At 59.7% G+C, this 20,653-nt stretch overlaps 2 protein-coding genes across 2 annotated transcripts; one reads left to right on the top strand and one right to left on the bottom strand.

The window, feature by feature from the left end:
- The first annotated feature begins 338 nt into the window (after positions 1 to 338).
- Positions 339 to 5,895, top strand: IL4I1 (interleukin 4 induced 1). Its single transcript, XM_054588743.1, has 8 exons — positions 339 to 363; positions 681 to 715; positions 810 to 1,048; positions 1,670 to 1,782; positions 2,236 to 2,437; positions 3,948 to 4,016; positions 4,353 to 4,489; positions 4,988 to 5,895. Exons 2-8 carry the CDS (start codon positions 703 to 705, stop codon positions 5,892 to 5,894), a joined length of 1,680 nt encoding a protein of 559 aa, XP_054444718.1. The 5' UTR covers positions 339 to 363; positions 681 to 702; the 3' UTR covers position 5,895.
- Positions 5,896 to 6,160: 265 nt separating this feature from the next.
- On the bottom strand, positions 6,161 to 20,540 carry TBC1D17 (TBC1 domain family member 17). Its single transcript, XM_054588738.1, has 17 exons — positions 20,364 to 20,540; positions 19,816 to 19,914; positions 19,540 to 19,614; positions 13,476 to 13,599; positions 12,562 to 12,769; positions 11,946 to 12,057; positions 11,685 to 11,843; positions 11,196 to 11,324; positions 10,998 to 11,101; positions 10,398 to 10,492; positions 9,874 to 9,990; positions 9,696 to 9,796; positions 9,517 to 9,616; positions 7,796 to 7,893; positions 7,564 to 7,680; positions 7,009 to 7,095; positions 6,161 to 6,927 (listed from the first exon to the last, which is right to left on the bottom strand). The coding sequence occupies exons 1-17, from the start codon at positions 20,382 to 20,384 to the stop codon at positions 6,724 to 6,726; spliced, it is 1,950 nt and encodes a 649-aa protein (XP_054444713.1). The 5' UTR covers positions 20,385 to 20,540; the 3' UTR covers positions 6,161 to 6,723.
- Positions 20,541 to 20,653: the final 113 nt, after the last annotated feature.

Raw genomic sequence — 20,653 nt, 5'->3', positions numbered from 1 at the left:
CAGACACAGTTCCCAGAACCTGCCCCAGACAGGCCGGGGCAGCCCAGGATGGTTTATTATGAATTTGTTTCCTGCCAGCCCTTCCGTCCCAGGACTATTTTGGGGCAAGAGAAAGAAATTACACCTATTTGTTTCCTCCCGACACCCCTGCCCCACAGGCATCTCCCTCCAGCCTCAGTTAAACTCTGACCACCTGACCCTGGAACCCAGGGAAAGCAGTTTCGCTTCCCCCGAGCAGCCTGATTTCCCAAAGGGAGGGGAGGACAGGGCGGGGCTGGTTTAAGGACAGAGAAGGGGGACCAGCAGACAGACGGAGGGGACAGAGGAGAGACGCAGTGCTGCTGCTGTCCTGGGACAGTCAAGGTACAGAGGAGGGTGGGAGAGAGGGGGACCCACAGACACAGAGACAGGGAGATGAGGGGCGAAGAGAGACAGACAGGGAGGAGATGAGAGAAAGTAGGAACAGAGAAGAGAAAGAGACAAGGATGTAGAGATAGGGAGAGAAGGGCAGCTGGGCGAGCGCAGAACAGGAGGCTGTGGGATGAGGATCAGGGGACACATGCAACCACAGAGAGTGGTGGCCGTAGGGGAGAGGGCTGAGGTGGGGGCTGGGCAGGCCACGGGGAGGCTGGGGTGGGACCCAGGACCCTGTCACAGTGACCCTTGCTTCCCCAACCCAGACACCACCTCCCAGTGAGAGTCATGGCCTCGTTGGGTAAGTAAGTACAGAGGGGGCTCTGGGGGTGGGGTGGGGGCAGAACCTACTCTTGCTGCCCCCACATACCCACTGACCCTGTCCTCCCTCCCAGCCCGGCGCCTCCTTGCCCTGGTCCCCATCCTCCTGGGCCTGGTGGCCTCCCTGGAGTGGAAGGCCGTCCGTAGCCAGGACCCCTTTGAGAGATGCATGCACGATCCTGACTATGAGCAGCTGCTCCAGGTCGTGACCTTGGGTCTCAATCGGACCTCAAAGCCCCAGAGGGTGATTGTGGTTGGTGCTGGCGTGGCCGGGCTGGTGGCCGCCAAGGTGCTCAGCGATGCCGGCCACAAGGTGAGACGTGCTGCTGGCAGACTACTTTGAGTCTTTCCTGCGGCAGCTGGAGGGACACCTGTGGAGGGGTGGATGTGAAGGGGGTTGGGGAATGGGGAGCTATGCTTCCTTTGCCGTGGCCTGGGGGTGAGGCCTGACATCCCCGCACTACCGTGAAGCCCAGAGGGAGCGTGTGCTGCACCCGGAGGCCTGTAACTCCGTCCCACACTCTGTCATCTGGAGAGAAGTCCCTGGAAACTTACTCTAAACTTCTGGGGGGAACTTGTGTTGGGGAGACAGACACACTGTCCCTCTCACTGAAATCCAAGAAAGAAAATTGAACCTGGTTAGGGGCTTCTGTGCGTGTGAGAAATTCTTGCCTCCCTGAGCTGGGAAGTCCCTCTTTAATCTGGCCAACAGCCTTCCTGTTGCAGTTGGGAAATTACCATACCACACTGGCACACGACGACATTCTGTTCTCCCAGCAGCCCCTCCCACTTCCCCAAAAAGAAAGGGGTCCCTGCCCGGCCTGGGCCTGCGCCGTTGTGGGGATGGCCAGTGGGGGGCTGGCACCAGGTGGGGCTGGGGGTCCGTGGGAGGAGAGGACCTGGAGGGCCCTGCCTGAGGTCCCCCGTCCCACAGGTCACCATCCTGGAGGCAGACAGCAGAATCGGGGGCCGCATCCTCACCTACCGGGATGAGAAGACGGGCTGGACCGGGGAGCTGGGGGCCATGCGCATGCCCAGCACGCACAGGTGAGGCCAGCCTCAACTGTACCCCCACCCCCGTCAAGTCAGGTAGAGACCCAGCCTCCAACTCTTCTTTTCCTAATCCCAGTCCCCCCGCTGTACCCCTGGAGTGTTCAGGCCACCAAGTCCAGCTGGCCCCCTAGCCAGCCCCGCCCAGCACCTCTGGACCCCCAGCTCTACCTCCCCCACCCTAGTTCCCTCCCCATCCCCAGCGAAAGCCAGCTCCCACTCCAAGCCCAATCCTACAGCGGGACTGCCCCCAGCCTCCCAACCCTGTTCCCACTTCATTCCGGTCCCCGGCACTGATGGCCCCAAGTCTGGCCCCACTCCAGCCTCCTGCCCATCTCCAAACCCCATCCCCAGCTGCCCCACCAGCCCCCTTCCCTTATTTAAGCCCCAGGGGAGAGGGAGCCCCTACCGCCGCTGCCGCACCCTCACCAGCCTGGCCCACTCCCTCAGGATCCTCCACAAGCTCTGCAAGAGCCTGGGACTCAACCTGACCGAGTTCGTCCAGTACGACGAGAACGCGTGGACGCAAGTGAGCGATGTGAAGCTGCGGAACTACGTGGTGGAGAAGATGCCCGAGAAGCTGGGCTATGACCTGCGGCCCCAGGAGCAGGGCCACTCGCCCGAGGACATCTTCCAGATGGCTCTGAACAAGGTGGGCGCGCCCCGGGCCTGCAGCTCCGCTCTCCACGCTGCTGCCCTGCACCCCCTCCTCTTCTGTGCGGCCTGGCCTGCCTTCTCTCCCTCGTGCCTTCTGTTCTCCCATCACCACCTCTTCCATCTTTAGTTTTCCCACAAACTCTGCTGACCCCCAAAGTTCCATCAGCCTTTGGTCTCCGATTTCCTGTCACCCACGCGCTGCCCTGAACAACCTCACTTTTCCACATCTGTAGGCAGATGTCTCCTAAACCCATCCCCTGAGACCCACACCTAGGACCGTCTGCCCCTGGCCGCCCCCAGGACCGCTACTGAGCTCAGCATTCTTCTCTGACCCTATCATGACCTGGGTTCCCCATCTCACAAGGGCCCTGTCACCCTTCCCCCCAGTCACAAGGCAGACCCCCCGGGTGCTATCCTCACTGCCTGTCCCCCCACCCCGTCCTATCTTTGCACTGTCCCCATCTCTGTTGCCACAGTCCTGGCCCCAATTCAGGCCTTATCCTCTCCCCTGGATCCTGCCTGCCCTGCCTGGAAGACCCTTTTCCTTCCCCACCAAGGGAACCCTGTTCATCTCTCAAGAACCAGCTCCAATGTCCCCTCCTTCAGGAAGCCCTCCCTGATGCCCTCAGGGAGGAGCCAGCCTCCCCCTTCTGTGGCAGCTCCTAATTGTCCATCTTCCTTTCTGGACGAGGGTGGGCACCTTGTTCAGGCCATTTCTGTGTTGGTGAGTGAGTGAAGGGCTCCTCCTTCAGGGAGTTCCGTGGCCACAGCGGGGAAGCCAGGGTGACCAAGAAGAGGGCTGAAATCAGATGGGGCAGTGAGGAGATGAGGCTGGAACAGAGCGGAGGAGGATGGCCACCAGTGTGCGGGGCAGAGATGAGGCAGCGGGACAAGTGCAGGGGTGTGGAGGCGGGGGAGAGCTGAGGTTGGTGTGGGCATTGGGTATTGCCCGTAGAACTGGAGCTTCCTTAAGAGATGGTGACCGAGGGCTGCCAGGGGCCTTGGGTGCCAGGCGTCGGAGCAACTCTGTGGCTCCAGGTGCTGGGCAGCCATGTGAGGGCCCTGGGTGGGGCAGAGACTGGTGGGTAAAGCCCTCCAGCAGGCATGCCCAGCAGAAGGGGCCCCACTTTCGTCTGTGTCCTAAATGAGCCAGGACCATACTGGGCACCAGAATGACACAGCCCTGAGACAGACACAGTCTGTGTTTGCATGGAGCTCACAGCCTAGGACAGACGGGTGCAGGCCCAAGAGCCCCAGCCGGGGCGAGCATTTCAGTGTTCAAGGGTGCCGGGGGGGGGGGGGCGTGACTCAGGAGGACTTCCCAGAGCAGCAACACCTGCACAGCAGTGGAGGGCAAGGCTGAGGTCACAAGCCCAGGCAGCCCGATCGACCCTGGTCAATGGGCAGCCTGGGGCAGAGGAAGGAAGAGAACCCGGGTTCGGACACCAGGCCTGGCCTCCGGCGTCCTGCCCGCAGCTCAGTGCTGCCCTTTTGCTCCCCGGCAGGCCCTCAGAGACATCAGGACACTGGGCTGCAGAAAGGCAATGAAGAAGTTTGACAGTCACACGCTCCTGGTGAGTGGGGGCCTCAGTGTCACTGTCAGAAACCACAGCAAGGGGGACGCCCGTGGGCCTTGACCCAGAAGTTAGAGGGCAGGAACCCGGGACCCGGGCCTGGCACGGCCTCCCTGCCTGACTGCAGGGCTGGACATGCCCCGCCTCTGGGCTTCCATTTCCTCATCTGTCACAAGAGGGTGTGGGGACAGGCCCCCTAAGGCCCAGGGAACTGGACGAAACTCACAGTGGTGTCACTGAACAAGGAGGCTCAGTTGGGGAGGCCCCTTGGGGTGAGGCCCAACTGGCAGATGCTGCCTGCCTGGGCTCTGACCCCGGCCTGTGCCCCCGCCCCAGGAATACCTTCTTGGGGAGGGGAACCTGAGCTGGCCCGCCACGCAACTCCTGGGAGACGTGCTGTCCAAGGACGGCTTCTTCTACCTCAGCTTCGCGGAGGCCCTGCGGGCCCACAGCTGCCTCAGCGATCAGCTTCGGTGAGGGGCACGGCCTGTGGGCCGATCGCGGAGAGTAACCGAGTGGAGGTGGTGGAGGTGGTGGTGGAGGGGCGCCTGTATGGGGCCCGCGGGGCCAGCGAGAAGGGCGCAGCGTGTAGACTGAGGGGGCCAAAGGGAGGGGAGACCGGGTGCTTGGGTCTGGCCAGCTCGCCCCCATGTCCCGAGTTATACGGAGCAAACAGGTGAGAAAGGTTCGGAGGGAGAAGGGCGTGGTCCAGTGGAGAGGTGGCTCGTGGGTCACACAGCTCTCTGCCTCCCGGTCCTGGGGGACTTCAGGTCGTCAGGGACATCCAGGAGTAGGGAGGGCAGCGGTGGATGAGTGGGTGGGAAGGTGCCAGTTATGGGCCAGTAAAGGTGTGTAAGGCTCCAGGGCGCCAGGCAGGTAAAAACTAGAACAGGCACCCGGGAGTGCCGAGCGCCAGGCCAGGAGAAAGGGGCGGGACCAAGCGCCAAGGTCACGCCCCGCCCCGCCCGCAGGTACAGCCGCATCGTGGGCGGCTGGGACCTGCTGCCGCGCGCGCTGCTGAGCTCGCTGTCGGTGCCAGTGGTGCTGCACGCTCCTGTCACGGGGATAACACAGGAGACACACGAGGTGCGTGTGCACATAGGGACCTCGCACCGGGGCCGGAGTCTAAAGACCATCACCGCCGACGTGGTGCTGCTGACCGCGAGCGGGCCGGCGCTACAGCGCATGAAATTCTCGCCGCCACTGGCCCGCAAGTGGCAAGAGGCTCTGCACGCGCTGCACTACGTGCCAGCTACCAAGGTATTCCTGAGCTTTCGCCGGCCCTTCTGGCACGACGAGCACATCGTAGGCGGCCACTCAAACACCGACCGTCCCTCCCGCAAGATAGTCTACCCGCCGCAGGGCGAGGGTGCGCTGCTACTGGCCTCTTACACGTGGTCAGACGCGGCGGCCTCGTTCGCTGGCCTGAGCCTGGAAGACACGCTGCAGGTGGCGCTCGAGGACGTGGCTGCGTTGCACGGGCCGATTGTGTATCGGCTATGGGACGGCACCGGCGTTGCAAAGCGCTGGGCGGAGGATCCGCACAGCCAGGGAGCGTTCGTGGTGCAGCCACCGACGCTCGGGCAGGACGACGACAAGGGGTACCAGGAGGACTTCAACTGGGCAATTCCCTATGGGCGCATCTACTTTGCTGGCGAGCACACTGCCTACCCGCACGGCTGGGTGGAGACGGCCGTCAAGTCGGGGCTGCGTGCCGCGGTGCTGATCAATAGCCAGATCCACGGTCCGATCCACAACCAGGAGAAGTCTCTGCTGGTGGAAGAGGGGCCCGTGCGCATGGCGGAGGCACCTGTGGACAGCCAAGCCCTGTGCGAAAATGAAAAGGGGGAGGCCCCCACTCTCCAGAACTCTGTATGACCACCCCGCCCACAACCTGCTAGACGACAACCCAATATTAAAGTATTTTCGGAAAAAGCTGTGTGGTCCTGCCCCCCGCCCCTCAGCTCAGCTGCCTCCCCGATTTGCTTGGCGCAAAATCACTAGCCCTCGCTCAGCCCCCGAAACTGTCCGACTTCCCCCTGGGCAGCAGGACTTTACCAGGTGAGGACGGACGCTGCTTTGCACCACTGGCGAGTGGCAGTCGCAGTGCTCGCCCCCGCTGTCACGACACCCATGGGGCCTGATGCAAGGAACGGAAAGCCCCGCCCACAGTGGATTAAACACGAGTTTATTTTTCTCAAGTAACAAGAAGCTGGTAGGCAGGTCCTCAGAGCATCTGAGCTGCTCTGCAGGGCCCTCCATCTTGGTTACGTTGAGGATGTGTCCCCACACAACTACTGGATGGCAGCTGCACCCCAGCCCCTAGCCTCACTCTTCCAAAAGCCCCAAACTCAGGCAGTTAAGCAAGACTCGCCCCCACAAGCCCTCGCCATCACTCGTCCCCAAGGGGCCTCCTCTTGCGTCTCATTGGCTGGTTAGGGATCCAAGGTCAGGCACCAGCACTGCAGAGTGGTCAGAGGGGACCACCTACCACCCCCTCCCAGTCCAGGTTCAAGGCTACTTGGCAGCCTCCTTCCTACAACTACTTGAAACCAACGGGACACTATTAGTGTCAGTTAATGAAATCAGCTAATCAGGAGGGTGTGGGGGGCAAGGCCGGAGCCCCGCCCTCTTTGCTCCACCCCCAGCTTCCTGGCAGGAGCTCGATAAAGTGCTGTGCAGGGCAGGCTGCGGCCAACCCCGCAACCTAGGAGTCTGTGCCTTCCTCTTCCTCCTCCTCAGGCAGGATCTCCAAGCTGCTGTCAGGCTGCGGGGCTGGGTCCCCAGGGAGCGGTGGGGCCGGTGGGGCCCGGGTGGGTGACAGCGGCAGTGGGGAAGCAGGAGGTGAGGGGCTGTGGGGCTCTGTGGGGGGGGCCAGGCCCAGGACCTCCTGGACGTTGTGGGGCAGCTCCTGGAGAGTGAGGAGGGAGGAGAAAGTCAGAGGTGTGAGGGGGGCGGCGGCAGTGGGGATGTTGGGGGACAGGGTACTCACCACGCAGGCGGTCAGCTGCCGGTAGAGGGCCTCGGCCCTGGTCAGCACGTCCTCCACACTCAGCTTCATGGTCAGCTCGTTGATGTGCTGCGGGAGTGGGCGAGTCAGGCCTGCCTGCCGCAGGCACCCGCCCACGGCCGCCACAGCGCCCATGCTGCCGGGGCTGGCCCTCCGGGGCTCCGAGGAGGTCAGGCTCTCCGGATGCAAGATACCAGGAGGGAAAAGAGCACTGCGCTCCACCCCCATGCCCCAACCAGCCTGGCTTAGGAACACCTGTGGGAGCCCACACATGCACGGGCCACCGGCTTTGTGAGGACATGGCTGGGAGCCAGGGATAGGACGGAGTAGGAGAGAAACAGAGCTGGTCTCACGGCTGCCGCGCTCAGAGCTGCCCATACTTGCAACAGTCCTATTCTGAGCGCTGACTACTGCAAAGAACTGCGGCACCGGCACAGTGCCGGCCTCCAGGGAGTTCACATCCAGCTGCTGTGTTCCAGCTGCCCAGGTCAGGATGGGCAGGGAAAAGGTGGAGACCAGAAGGGGTCAGGGCCTCACCTTGAGGATCTCATTGGAGCCGAAGCCGGAAAGCATGAGGGTGTCCCGCTCCATGTCCAGGATGGCACAGGCCACCAGCAGGTGCAGGTTGGGTCCCGGAAGCCCTGTCCACAGCACCTAGGAGTGCCGGAGGGAGGGGTCACGGCCCAGCCTCTGCTTGCGGTCCCATCCCAGGTGTGCCCCCGCCCCTGCCCACCTCCCACAGGCCGCCCACCCAAGCTGGCTGGCCCACCTCCCATAGCCGAAGGACATCCGGGAAGGGGAATTCCCTCTTGAACCAGATGAGCAGCCACCGGAAGCAGAAGCAGAGAGAGCCAGAGTCCTGGGAGTCTAGGGGAGGACAGCAGTGGGAAGGGTGGCGCTACGCAAACAGCGAGCCCAAAGTCAACGCCAGTCCCGCTCTAATTCACAGCGAGCCCAGTGGTCGGACTGAGACTAAGTCGCCCTGGTTGGGAGGCCCTCCGCCAGCCTCGGCCCGTAACGCATGCCCAGCGTGGGAAGGCCTCGGAGCTGAGACAGGAGCGCTGTCATCTGGAACCTTCCCCATCCTGCCTTCCAAACCCCAGAAAAGGTGAGCCGTGCCATGTTTCCCATGCTCACGTGGAGGGACACAGTGAGACCCAGTGCTGGTGGAGGTGCCAGGCAACTGTGAGCAGAAGCGGGAGTTGGTTTAACTTTCTAGGAAAGCAGTGACGTGGACATTTAAAAAAGCTGCAAAAACATGTACTGCCCTAGATACAATTTCACTTCCTATCATTTTACCTAAAGAAATGATCCAGACTAGCCCTGGCTGGTGTGGCTCGGTGGACTGAGTGCTGGCCTGCAAACCAAAAGGTCGCTGGTTCGATTCCCAGTCAGGGCACATGCCTGGGATGTGGGCCAGGTCCCCAGTTGGGGGCCTGCAAACAACCGATCAATGTGTATCTTACACATTGATGTTTGTCTCCCTCTCTTCCCATCTCTCTAAAAAATAAACAAGTATTTCTTTAAAAGAAAAAAATTATTCAGACTGCATTCATCATGATAAAAAACTGCAAATAACCTCAATGTGCAAGAGGCCACGTCAAATCTATTTTATTTTTTTTTTAAAGATTTTACTTAATTTAGAGAGGAAAGGAGAAAGAAAGAGACAAACACCGATGTGCAAGAGCTACATCAGTTGGCTGCCTCTCACATGCCCCTAACCCAGGACCTGGCCTGCAACCCAGGCATGTGCCCTGACTGGAATCGAACCGGCGGCCCTTTGGCTCTCAGGCCAGCGCTCAATCCGCTGAGCCACAGCAGCCAGGGCCAAACCTATTCTTGTATGTGGTGAAGACAGAATGCTGCGCAGTGAATAAAGAAGTTTAAAAACCTAATGACACAGCTAATATCCAAGTGCCCCAGGGAGCTGGCATGAACTTCCTAGGCCTTAGTTTCTTCCCCAGTGAAGCAAGGCCAGTACCTCTCTCCTCCCCAGGGTGAGACTACACTTCAGTGATGCAATACCCATAAATGAGCTAACTTACCATCTGTACGCAAAGGAATACTACTACCAACAGTCACTTCCTTTCCTGTATCTGAAATTCTTCTATTTTTCACACTGAACAAGTTAACGAAGAAACATCTTAAAGCCAGAATGCAGCAGCCGCAGCGCCAGGAGGCCTGAGAGCCAGCTCCTGAGCCACGGCCCGAGGCGGGAGGAGGTGGGGCGTGCCCCGAGGTCAGCGGGGAGGCTGGGACTGACAGCGGCAGGCGGGCGCAGGGCAGCACGCACACCCGCCTTTGCGGGGGTTTTGCTCCAAACCGCAACGCTGCCCTTCCAGGAAAGTTTGGGGCTCTGGGTTACACCGCATGTTCATGTTTAGAGCAGGACTGTATGTCCTGGACACCGTCTGTGGCTACTCATTCCCAGAAACTCTCTGGCAACACCTGTGGCCCTGCCGTCCCCTGCCCGCTGCCCAGGACGCGTACCTAGAAAGTCACAGAGTGGTGGGTCCAGCACACGGAGGAGCAGCAGGAGCTGCCCGAGTTGCCGCTTCATGGTCTCCTGACTCTCCTCAAAGTTCCCGTGCTGCGGGAGGAGGGCCACGTGAGGGGCTGCACCCGCTCCTTGGAAGGGGGCCGTCTCCCGCCCTCACCGGGAGCCTCACCACAAGCTCCATGAAGCCACAGAAACACCAGAAGGCATCCACCTCATTCTGAACAACGTAGAGGATCGGGGAGAGGAGGTCACTCATGCCCTGGACGTAGCCTGTGGGGACACGCGGTCATGGCGCGGCCCAGGCCCTTAGCACCCCCAAGGGCCGGCCCTGCCCGCGGGGGCCGCACCGAGGTCGAAGTGGTACATGCAGTAGGTGAGGAGGATGTCGTTCAGCAGGCTCAGCCCCGGGTTCTCGGGACCCTCATAGAACTTGTTGGTCCTGTCCGTGCGGCTCACGTCTCTCTCTGCGGGGACCGGGTGCAGGGTGCGAAGGTGAGAATGGTGCCGGGGGTCCCATCGCTGCTGCCACGAGCACCCGGCCCCTCTCCCCTCGCCCGTAGACCCCAGGCAGGGATGGGCTGGTCCCAAAACCACCGGAACACTGTGGAGTGAGGCGCGCTGCTGCTTTATGCTCGCCACACCCTCCCAGCACTGACGCTTACTAACCATCCACAGGTGGGGAAACTGAGGCCCAGGGGTACAATCACTTGCCAAGATCTCACGGTGAGTAGTTGGCAGAGCTAGGATTTAAACCCAAGGAGCCAGCCCCTCCCCACCCACCCCATCCTCGGCCCCTCCCACCCCGCGTCCCCCCAGATGGCCTCATCCCTGCTCCTGGGGAGGGAGGGGCGCCCTCCAGCAACCAACCCACCGATGAGGCTGCGGTATCCGTGCAGTAGTGAGTTCCTCCGCTCCTGCTCGGGGCTCACCGATTTCCACTGCAGCTTCATTCGGAAATACTCATCCCTGAGGGGTGGGAGAAGCCCACGTGAGGACACCCTGCCCCCTCCTCAGCCCTCAGGGCTCCGCCCAGGTCGTCACCCCAGAGCCCTTCCCTGACCACACAGACCCCGGCGGGGCCCCGTGCTTTCCTCCCGACATCTCATGACACAGAACACTCGGGGGCTGTTGAAGGTCTGTCACCACCACCAGGTGTGGGCACCACGACACACAGCAGGAACACAATATATACAGGGACTGAGGGGAGGTGGGCCCCCCAGTTTGGGAAGCAAAGCAGTGATCGCTGGAACGGCACGGCGCCAGGACGCAGCTGGCCACGGAGACCGGGCCTGGCCCCCCGCCTGTCTCCCTCGTGCACACACGGTGCCAGCACGTGACAGCCTTACACCCGGGGCTGCGGGGCATGTGCGCGCCTGCGATGTGCCAGGCGCCCTGCTGCCCACCGGGACGTGTGGATCAAAAACCTCCAATCGGGAGGCGGGGAGGTCAGAGGTTGGAGCGGCTCGCTCACGTTTTCTTGCGCACGTGGGCCTTGTGCTCCTCGGCCGAGTCCTCCCAGCTGAGGTAGCCCAGGAGGAACTTCCAGGCCTCTCGCCTCAGGCTCGGGCTCAGACCCTGCGGGTGAGTGGGCAGGCAGCTCAGAGCGGGCCCCCGGCTGCCTGCCCGCTGGCCCGGCCCGGCCTCCCCCACCACAAACCCAGAGCCTCACTCCTGAGAAGATCCGGGCTTTCAGCTCAGGGACCTGCTGCAGGCGGCCCTCGGGGCCCACGTGGCGGGCCCACTCCTCCTCTGTCACTGGGGGCGCCCGCTCCACATCCGGCCGAGGACCCAGCTCCACCTGCGGGACACGAGGCAAGTGAGCCCTGCCTGTGGGGGCCCCGCTGCCCTCCCCAGCCCCGTCCCAGGCCACCTTGAAGTCACCTCAGCCCTTCTTAGCTCAACAGTTAACATTCAGGGTGGGAAGCAACTCGTTCCCTGGGTCAGGGGCAAAGTCACCCCAAGTTTGGAAGGGCCCCCCAGTAACGACGAGCCCCAGGAGCACAGGCCGTAAGCAAGCACTTCCCGCAGCCACTCATGCGACCCGGCGGGGGTGGTGCCACTGCTGTTGCCACTTCTCCGGGGAGGAAACAGGCCCTGGGAAATGCTGTCACAGCCCCGATGTGGCAGCCAAAAGTAAGGGGTCCACCCTGACACTCACACAGGAAATGACCTCGAACCCAGGCTCGGGCTCGTCATCGGGGGCCGGGTGGAGGTCGGGGGCGGCCCCCTCTGGGTGTGGCTGCAGGGCTCCCCGGAAGAAGTTGGTCACGCGGGAGAAGCTGCTGAAGGTGGTGGAGTAGGGATCCTGGAGGAAGCGCTGGGGACAGGGCCAAGGGCAGGTCACAGCTCCGCCCCTCCCAGCCTCGCCCCCCACCGTCCCTCCTGCCCACAGCTGCCGGGCCAGGCGCTGGGGACTCACAGACACGACGTTGGAGCTGTCCTGGTCGAAGAGCTGGAGGTGGTGGAAGGAGTTGGAGAGGGCAGAGGAGTCATGGGGGAAGACGAGGTAGAGGCGGGAGTCCTGCGGGGAGCTGGAAGGAGGCGGCTGGGTGACACACAGGTCGAGGGCCCGCATGTGTCCCTTCCTCCTTCCCAGCGCAGGGTCTGGGCTGCTCCTGGGGAACCCTCCCCTCGGGCCTAAGACCGCGGCTGCGCCCCTGAGCTGGGGACACGCTCCAGGGTGGGGCGGACGAGGGCCCTCCACCTCCCTGGCCAGGGGGACTGATTCAGGGATGGGCTGCTGAGAGGCAGCGGCCGGGGATGCTGTTGGAATGCGAGGAAAGAAGTGCTTCCCACCCGCGGGTGCTGCTACACCGGGGCTGCTGGGCGCCCCGGGAACGACAGCAGCGCCGAGGAAAGCAGGTCCGCTCCTGCCGACACCTGGGCCCCGGGCCCCGGGCCCCGCCTGAAACCCAACCGCCCTTTGACACTGCGGTTACACCTGCCGGTCGTTCCCGCCTTCCGCCTTTATGAGGTCGGCTGCGGCTGCGGAGGGACGGGGCCTGCACAAGGCCCGGCGCCGGGGGAAGGCTCACCTGGCCAACAGCAGGTAGCGGTTGAGGACACGGAGCAGGGCACGCGTGCCCCCGCGGTGGAAGTGCAGGGCGGGCAGGGAGCACCCGGCCTGGGTCACCAGCACCAGGTAGGCCCAGCTGAGGCCCGGCTTGGACCGGCGGATGGACTTGAGCTCCCCCAGGCTCACGGAGAAGGCCCAGGAGTCCCGGGGGGCGCTGGGCTCGGCACCTGGGGGGTGGCAGTGTCACGAGAGGTGAGGGGAGCCAGGGGGCAGTCACGTCCTAAGAGCCCACAGGAGCCAGCCCCAGGCCCTGCCCTCTGGGAGCTGTGGGTCGCCGCGCACGTCCACGGGAACACTAACGGATGAAGCGGGGACGGAGCGCCGCCCAGTGGACCCGTGCCTGCTCCCCGAGGCCCTCAGACCGATTCCTCAGGCCTGCCCCGCCCGGCGCACCTCTGGCCTCTCGTCACTCCACACCCCACGCTGAGCCACAACGAAAGGCTGGCACCCCCCACCAAGTGTCCCTCAGAGTCAGGTTCTGTCTCTTCCGGGAAGGCTCCCCCCGCCGAAGGGTCAGATGCCTCTCCTGGTGCCCCCAACACAACGCCCTGTGGCGCCCCCAGGAAGGCCTGAGTCCACCTGTCGCCACGTGACTGTCCCCTCCATGGCCTGGACGCACGTGGGGCTGCCCAGAGCCAATCCGGGAGCCTGGCACAGTGGGCACGGCTGCAAACCCGGGCGATGCCAGCCACGCTGGGCCTGGGCCTGGGCCTGGGCCAGGGCCAGGGCCAGTCCGCTCCCCATCCCCTCTCCCGGGACTGGAAGGTGGGCGCTGGGTGGCCATCTTGACAGTGGGCAGTGAGGCCCAGGGAGCCATGCCACTGAGGGCAAGAAGTGTCACCGCCTGCCCCCAGGACTGGCACGTCAGCCTACCTCTTGTGGGTTCTGAGTGGCAGGGCCGGGGCCGCACAGTGCTGATGACAGCCCAGTCGGGTTCGTAGCCGGGGTCAAAGGTCGGCTCTTCCTCAGAGGTGCAGGGGTCGCCCCCACTCGCATCCTTGGGGAACAAAAGGAACAGAGTGGGGGCCGTGGATTCAGCGTTCCCAGATCAGAGCCACGAGGCTATCCTGGAAGGCAGCCCTACCCAACAAGGAGGGAAACTGAGGCACAAAGAGGGCACAGCACCTGCTTCGGGTCACCCAGAACAGCTAAGGACTGGGACAGGGCCGGGACTCCAAGTCAAGCCTCCTGGTGGCTCTAATCACAGCACCGCCTCCTGGGGGGCAGGCAGTTAGGAGGGAGGGCGCTCTCCGTGGACCGCCTGAGGACACGGAGCTTAAAGCAAGCAGTATCACGAGGGCAGCTCACATCGCCCCCGCGATCAGGGACCCCTGCCTGCCCAGCGGGACGGCTGGACTGAAAAGGACAGGAAATGACAAGCGCTGGGGAAGACGCAGAGGAGCTGGCACCTGCACACGGCTGGTGGGAACGCGAATGGGGCAGCCGCCGTGGGAAAGCCTGGCAGTTCCTCAACAGGCGAAACGCGGGATTCCCATGCGACCCAGCAATTCCACTCCTAGGTACGAGCCCCAGAGAAGCGAACAGAAAAGCCCACAAAAAAACTCATACGGGAACGTTCACAGCGGCATTATCCATGGTAGCCAAGGAGTAGAAAGAACCCAGCGTCCATCAAACTGATGAATAAATGCAGTGTTAGAGCCATACAACAGATTATTATTCAGCCACAAAAGGAATGAAGTTCTGATTCATGCTACAACATGGGCCTAGAAAGCGTCCTAAGTAAAAGAGGCCAGTCACAGAGGACCATAAACTGTATGATTCCGTCTGTATGAAATGTCCGGAACAGGCAAGTCTGTAGGGATGGAGAGGAGAGGAGTGGTTGCCAGGGGCTGGGGCGGGGGAGACTACGGAGCGACTGCCCACAGCTACAGGGTTTCTTTTCGGCACAACGGAATGTTCCAGAATTGGACGCTGATTCTGGCTGCAAAATCTTGAGTCCTGAAAACCAGTGAATTATGCACTTGAAAAATCTTAAGTTTTACCATGAAATTGAGCTTTGTGGTTAAGTAAACTTTATTGCAATAAAAGAAGAAAGCTGGCTCCCAGGTTATGGAAACAACATGGGGAGGGACATCAGAAGAACGGCAGCGTGAGAGGGTCCCTGGCCTTGCCCCGCCGGCGGCAACAAGGGGAACAGTTATAATGCACCGAAGGATTTCCTGCTAGACACCTGAGGCTGAGTTCCCCACACTGAGGTCTCCGAAGGTGGGTGAGCTGGAGCCAACAGGGGAGGAGCCCTGAATGCAGCCACGACCTTGCTCACGGAGGGTCTCAGGGGAGGGGAGGAGCCAGGCTGCCAGAGTGGTCAGCACATGCTGCTGAGCCCCATGGACGGGGAGGAGACTGAGTGCGGGGCTGCAGCCGTAGTTGCCTGGCAGCCACCAGAGCCTGGTCGCTCCGCCTCCCACAGGTGCAGCGGCCCGGAAGAGGCTGGAGCAGTGAGCATCAGACTACAAAGCACAGCATCTGCAGCCGAGAACTGGAGAGGCAGAAGCGGTTTTCCCCGTGCAGCAGGCGCACACTGCAGCTAATCCCAGGGAAGGGTGGAGACACAGACACGAGGCAGCTGTGGCCAGGCAGTCGCCATCACTGGGAGGAGAACAAAGCCACAAATGCACCAGCTAACCTCTCCCAGGTCACCAGTCCCCATCCATCACAGCTGTATTGCCGGCCGCATCTAGTTGCTGGGGACAGCGCTGCGATTTCACGGGTTCTGAACCCCATCATTCCCCCACGGGGTGGGGCCAGGGTGTGTGCACGCACGCCCTGAGACTGACACAACTTGGTCAGAGGAGACACCCATCTCTGAGCAATCCCAAGAAAAAAGGACAAAGCTGCAAGTATCACGCTCCGACTTCAAAGTATACCACAAGGCGACAATAATCAAAACAGCATAGTATTGGCAAAAAAACAGATGCACAAACCAATGGAACAGAACCAAAAGCCCAGAAATAAACCCACATGTATATGGGCAAATAATTTTTGGCAAAAGAGCCAAAAAACATACAGTGGAGGGAAAAAAGCCTCTTCAATAAATAGTGCTGTGAAAATTAGAAAGCCCCGTGGAAAAAAATGTGACTAGACTGTTACTTGTCACCATACACAAAAATTAACTCAAAATGGATCAAAGACCTAAACTATAAGGCCTAAAAACTACAGGTCCTGGGCTCCCTTGCGGCTGGAACGCCTGACACACAACAGTCTACCAGACACACTCAGCCCCAGAAAGCAGAAATTAAATGAGGGAAACCTGCTGCCAATTTGGCCATGTTTGGCTGATGAGAAGACTCAGATATGTCTTCATCTTCCTGCACTCGGGAGAGGCAACTGCGGCCCACTCACTAGCTTTGTGGGGACCGAGTAGCAGGTTGATGGTAGTGTTCTTGAACTTGACGGTGCCCATGCCAGTCCCACCCACCATAGCCCTCGTTTTGGCAGTGGCGGCAGCTCCCTGGCAGGACAGTTAAGAAACATCCGTGCTGTTCCTCCGGCCCTGGTAAAATTCTGTAGGCCTCTCCTTCTTAGCATGGAATCCCTTGCTGCTTAAATGACTGGCGTGTTCTGTAACTCCTGCAAAACACCCTGCATGACTTAGAGAGTGGACGAGAAAAGCGGCCCCATACTAACCCTGACCAGCTCAGGGGAATCCTGCGTAGCGGCTTTACAGACTCAGAGACCCAAAGTGACCACGAGGGATGGTGTGAGGTTAAACCTCTTAACGACTAGCAAGTCATGGCGGGCGGTCAGGCCCTTGCTGTTACCTTTCTTGACAGAGGTCGATTGTTATCTTAAACTGAGCCTGTCTATTTAGTCTTTTTTGCAACTAAGATAACATACCTTTGGAATGTCAAGGTGACTTCCCTTTTCTGGACCTTCCCTTGCCCTCCAGGCAAAACTACCACTCCTGGGCACAGACCACTAATCCTCATTGTTACTACTGTGTTAATTACTATTAACTCCACTGTGACCACCCATGTAAAGGAAGTGTCTATATATATTTCCTTTTTACCCAATCCCAGAGATTCCCCCCACCCCCACCCTCCACTGTGCTTCCGCCCGCCACCCGCCTCCCTAATCTATCACCAATGAATTTCATGTAACCCCCTTAGGTCTTCTCCTCTGATTCTAATGTATAAAATAAGTGGTAAAAATGCCATTTTCCCCGATCAATTTTTCAATCCGTTGAGATTTTGCTTCCCAGTCATTGTTATCAATTTGGCTAAATAAACTCACAAAAATTCTTACAGGTTTGCACATTTCTCACATTGACAAGAGCAATGACACCGGAGGGACCCAGACTGTGGGCCTGTTTTTCCAACAGCCATTTCTGCTGCTGCTTCCGGGCTGACGAGGCCCCTCCCACAACAGAGGCTGAACTCTCCCAATACCCATTTTCCCAGCATTCCCTGCAGTTCAAAGTGGCCTTGGGACTCAGTTCTGGCCAGTGGGAGCTGAGAGGGTATCTGTGGGGAGTTTGAAGAAGGGAACTTCCTGGGAAAAAAAGGGCACCTACAGGAGTGAACACCCTTTGCTTCACTTCTGGGTGCTGTTGAAGGAGGGTGTGGTGTTTAGAGTTGCGGCAGGTACACCTGTCCACGAGACTCCCAAACCAGCCCTGACAAAGCTACCTCTGCCTTCTGTGCTAACTGCCAAGTATCAGCAGCTCTCTCCCTCTCAGGCAAGCAGCAGGATCACAGCTCACTGAACTCTGCTGGCTGGGTGGAGCCATGCAACTAGTTCTGGTCAAGGGGCCCAGAGGTATCACTTCCAGGATGGATTGTTCAGTCATCAGAAGACCTCTAGCTCTTTCCCTCTGCTACAAGGAATGGCAACCTCTAGGACGGTGGCTGCTCTAGCAGCATGCTTCCTTGAGTAATCACAATGAGCAAGGCTCTCTGGCCAACCTGCAACACACATGTAGAGTGAACAGAAACAGTCGCAAAGGGTGGAGCTTCAGCAGCCCTTTTGGACCATGAGACAGCCTTGACAATGAACATCACGTGTTGAGGATGGATATGACTCGTGAAGGACAGAGGAAAAATGAAAGGAAGAAGGGTCATTGATGACATGTGAACCTAGACTTCTGGACTTTTTAATGGGAGAGGAATGAGCTTCTACCTTGCGCAGGTCACTGTTATTGCTCTTCCTATTACGCACAGCAAAATGCAACTCCTAACCGATGCAGAGGGTTTCTAGGAAATCTCTTGTTTTTCCTGATGAGGACAGATGTAACTGGCACCCTGTTGGCCCCATTCTTCCTGCCTCAAAAAGTAGATTCTACTATGGCTGGAGTGGAGCTTTATTTATTTATTTATTTTTTTACAGTTTTGGAGAGAAAGAGAACAGGGGAGAGAGGAAGAGAGAGAAATAGCGATCTGTTGTTTTATTTATTTATATATTCATCAGTGATTCTTATATGTGCCCTGACTGGGGATTGAACCCACAACCCTGGCCTATCGGGACAATGCTCTAACCAACCGAGCTACCTGGCCAGGGCTGAAGCAGTTATTTAAAGGCTGTTAGGGCAATCACTGTGGGGTCTCAGTGATCCAGGCCTTCACATCAACAATCAAGATCAGCAGCCTCATACCTCTTGGAGTCTTATGAGATGAAAGAAACAAACTCATTTGCTTAGCCTACGGTCAACCTCGGTTTTGTGTTCCTTGAAGCTGAATGTATCCTGAATGCACATCGACCTTTTCTACTGAAGCCCACCCTATGGATTTCTGTTAACTGGCAATAAGAGTAGCAGGGAGGACAGCAACATCCTTGGTTCATAGGCCAGCATTCAATCCACTGAGCCACACCAGCCACGGCGAACAGCAATATTCACAAAAACACTCGGAGTGCCTTCCAGGTTGGTGAAAAATGCAAAATCTAGTTGTTTCTGCCCCAACTCCGTGGGCGAGGGTGGCGGTGGTGGTGGATTCTGGAATCTCCATTTGCTCCCACCTCGGTCATCTAAAACCCCGTTGCCCCAGATGAAGCTTCGCCCTCCCTCCCTGGCCAATCGCATCGGCCCCCTTCCTGGCCTTCCAGCCTCCAATCTCTCTCCATTCGGTCCTCTGGTCCATCTCCCACATGGCCCCACGAGGGGCTTTGGACACTCACACCCTTCTCTTCCCATGGCTCTCCCAGGGCCTCTAGGACGGGGCCCAAGCTTCTGGGCCTGGCATTTCGGGCCCAACCCCCTTGCCAGCAAACTGCTCTACAGAGACATCCCACTTCCCTGTGCCCGGAAACACACTCCCCCCCGCCCCCCACCGCTTCTCGTCTTCGGAATCCCAGTCCAAACGCCTGCTCTGGAATCCGTGCGCCTGCCTTCAAACCCAAGTTCCAACATTTCCCAGCTTTTTTGACCTCGGAAAAGGGGCTCCCTCTCATTGTGCCTCAATTTCTCAAAAACAGCATAGGGGTGAGGGCTTAGGCAGGGACTGGGACGGACTCTTCTCTGGGTGTCAGCACCATCCAGCACACGGCCTGGCAAGAAGCAGCCCCACGGGAGGACTTAATGGAAAAGGCCACATCTCGTACTGGGGGAGGAGCCTCAGGCAGGTCCTGTTCTCTCAATGGCAGTGGCCGCAGGACTGCCCCAGAGGAAAGCCACACTTCTGCAAGTTCTCGTTGGCTGACAGCCCAGGGAACCCAAATCCACAGGCTGAGCTGTCCTCTTGTGTCCTGGCAGGGCTCTCCCAAGAAGAAAATGGGGTGAAGGAGCAGCTGTTCCCATGACCATGAACCTCGTGGTATGTGCTTTCTCTCCATGAATGGGCCTCTTCAGCCCCATTTTGCAGGGACGAGGAAACCAAGCAGGGTCACATCTGCCCCTCGGGTAGGTCTGGGACTGTACCCAACTCCTCCAAATGCCTTCTACTCCCTGGACCCAGGAAAAAGCAAGTGGAAAAGGGAAGCCTACCTTCTTGGAGAAGAGGATTTGGGCGGCATCTCCACCCTCCTCTACGGGAGCCCAGTGGAGGAGGACATCATTGTCCTAAGGGAGAGAGGGAGGGGTTAGAGAGGCTCCCCTCCTAACTGCCCAAACCACATTGCCAAACTTCTTCCCCGCTTTGGACTCTCAGCCTGACAAAGCGCTGCCTCTCTCTCCAGTCCCCACGCAGCCTTCCTAACGCCCCACGGCTGACAACCAGGCCCCGCTCCCACAGATGCAGCCTCCATTCCACTCTGGGCCCACCTTCTCCACAACACGGATGACCCCGGCGATGAGGGAGTCCGGGTCCTGATGCTTCTTGGCACTGGTGTGCAGGTACACGCCTCCCTTCTCAAACACCACCTGAGGATGGGAACCAGTGAGGGGCGGGGCCCAGAAGGGAGCCAATGCGAGCGAACCTAGGGAGTGCTATTCCCGCCCGCCCCTCACACCGCTGGGCAGGGCCCGATGAACCATTTCCTAGGGCAGAAGACTGGGAGTGGTGAACCCTAAATAACAGCAGGCAAGCGAGGCGTTCGGAGGTGGAAGGAGGAGGAGAGGGGGTGGGGGAGACTGTATTCCAAAAGGGGCGGAGCTCAGGAGAGTGTATCAGCGGCCCAGAAGGCAAGGCCAAAAAATATGGGTCTGCCCTAGGGCAGTGGAGGAAAGGGAGACAGCGCGTTTACCAGGGAATGGTGTATCTGTTAAGGATCGGCTGAGCTCTCAGATCCCTGGCATGGCCTGAGGGAAAAGCCGACCACCGCGGGGTGGCGTTTCATAGAGAAGCGAAAGAATGCTTCTTCAGCGCTTACCCTGTAGCCGGCTCCCTCCATAGCCGCGGCCGAGGACCCACTGACCCGCCTCCCTCCTTTTCCGGGTCAACGTTCTGTCACATCCGGATAGGAGACTCCCCTAAACTCCGGACAGTGGTAGCACCCTTGCCTGTTTCAGAAGAGGAGTGGATGTAACTATCTTTCAGAATGGGGTGGTTGAGCCTGAACCACGTGGGTTTAATCACAAGGCGCAGATGGTAAAGGTGGAGCCAGTCAGCGAGGGTGCGCAGGCGCGGTGCTACCGTCCTCTCCGCGAAGTAAACAAGGGG

This window comes from Pteronotus mesoamericanus, unplaced genomic scaffold, assembly GCF_021234165.1.
Source record: "Pteronotus mesoamericanus isolate MK-2021 breed Mesoamerican mustached bat unplaced genomic scaffold, CSHL_Meso_final scaffold_137, whole genome shotgun sequence".
Classification (NCBI taxonomy): Eukaryota; Metazoa; Chordata; class Mammalia; order Chiroptera; family Mormoopidae; genus Pteronotus; species Pteronotus mesoamericanus.
Note: the sequence above shows the minus strand (reverse complement) of the source record. Positions and strands in the feature narration are given on the sequence as shown.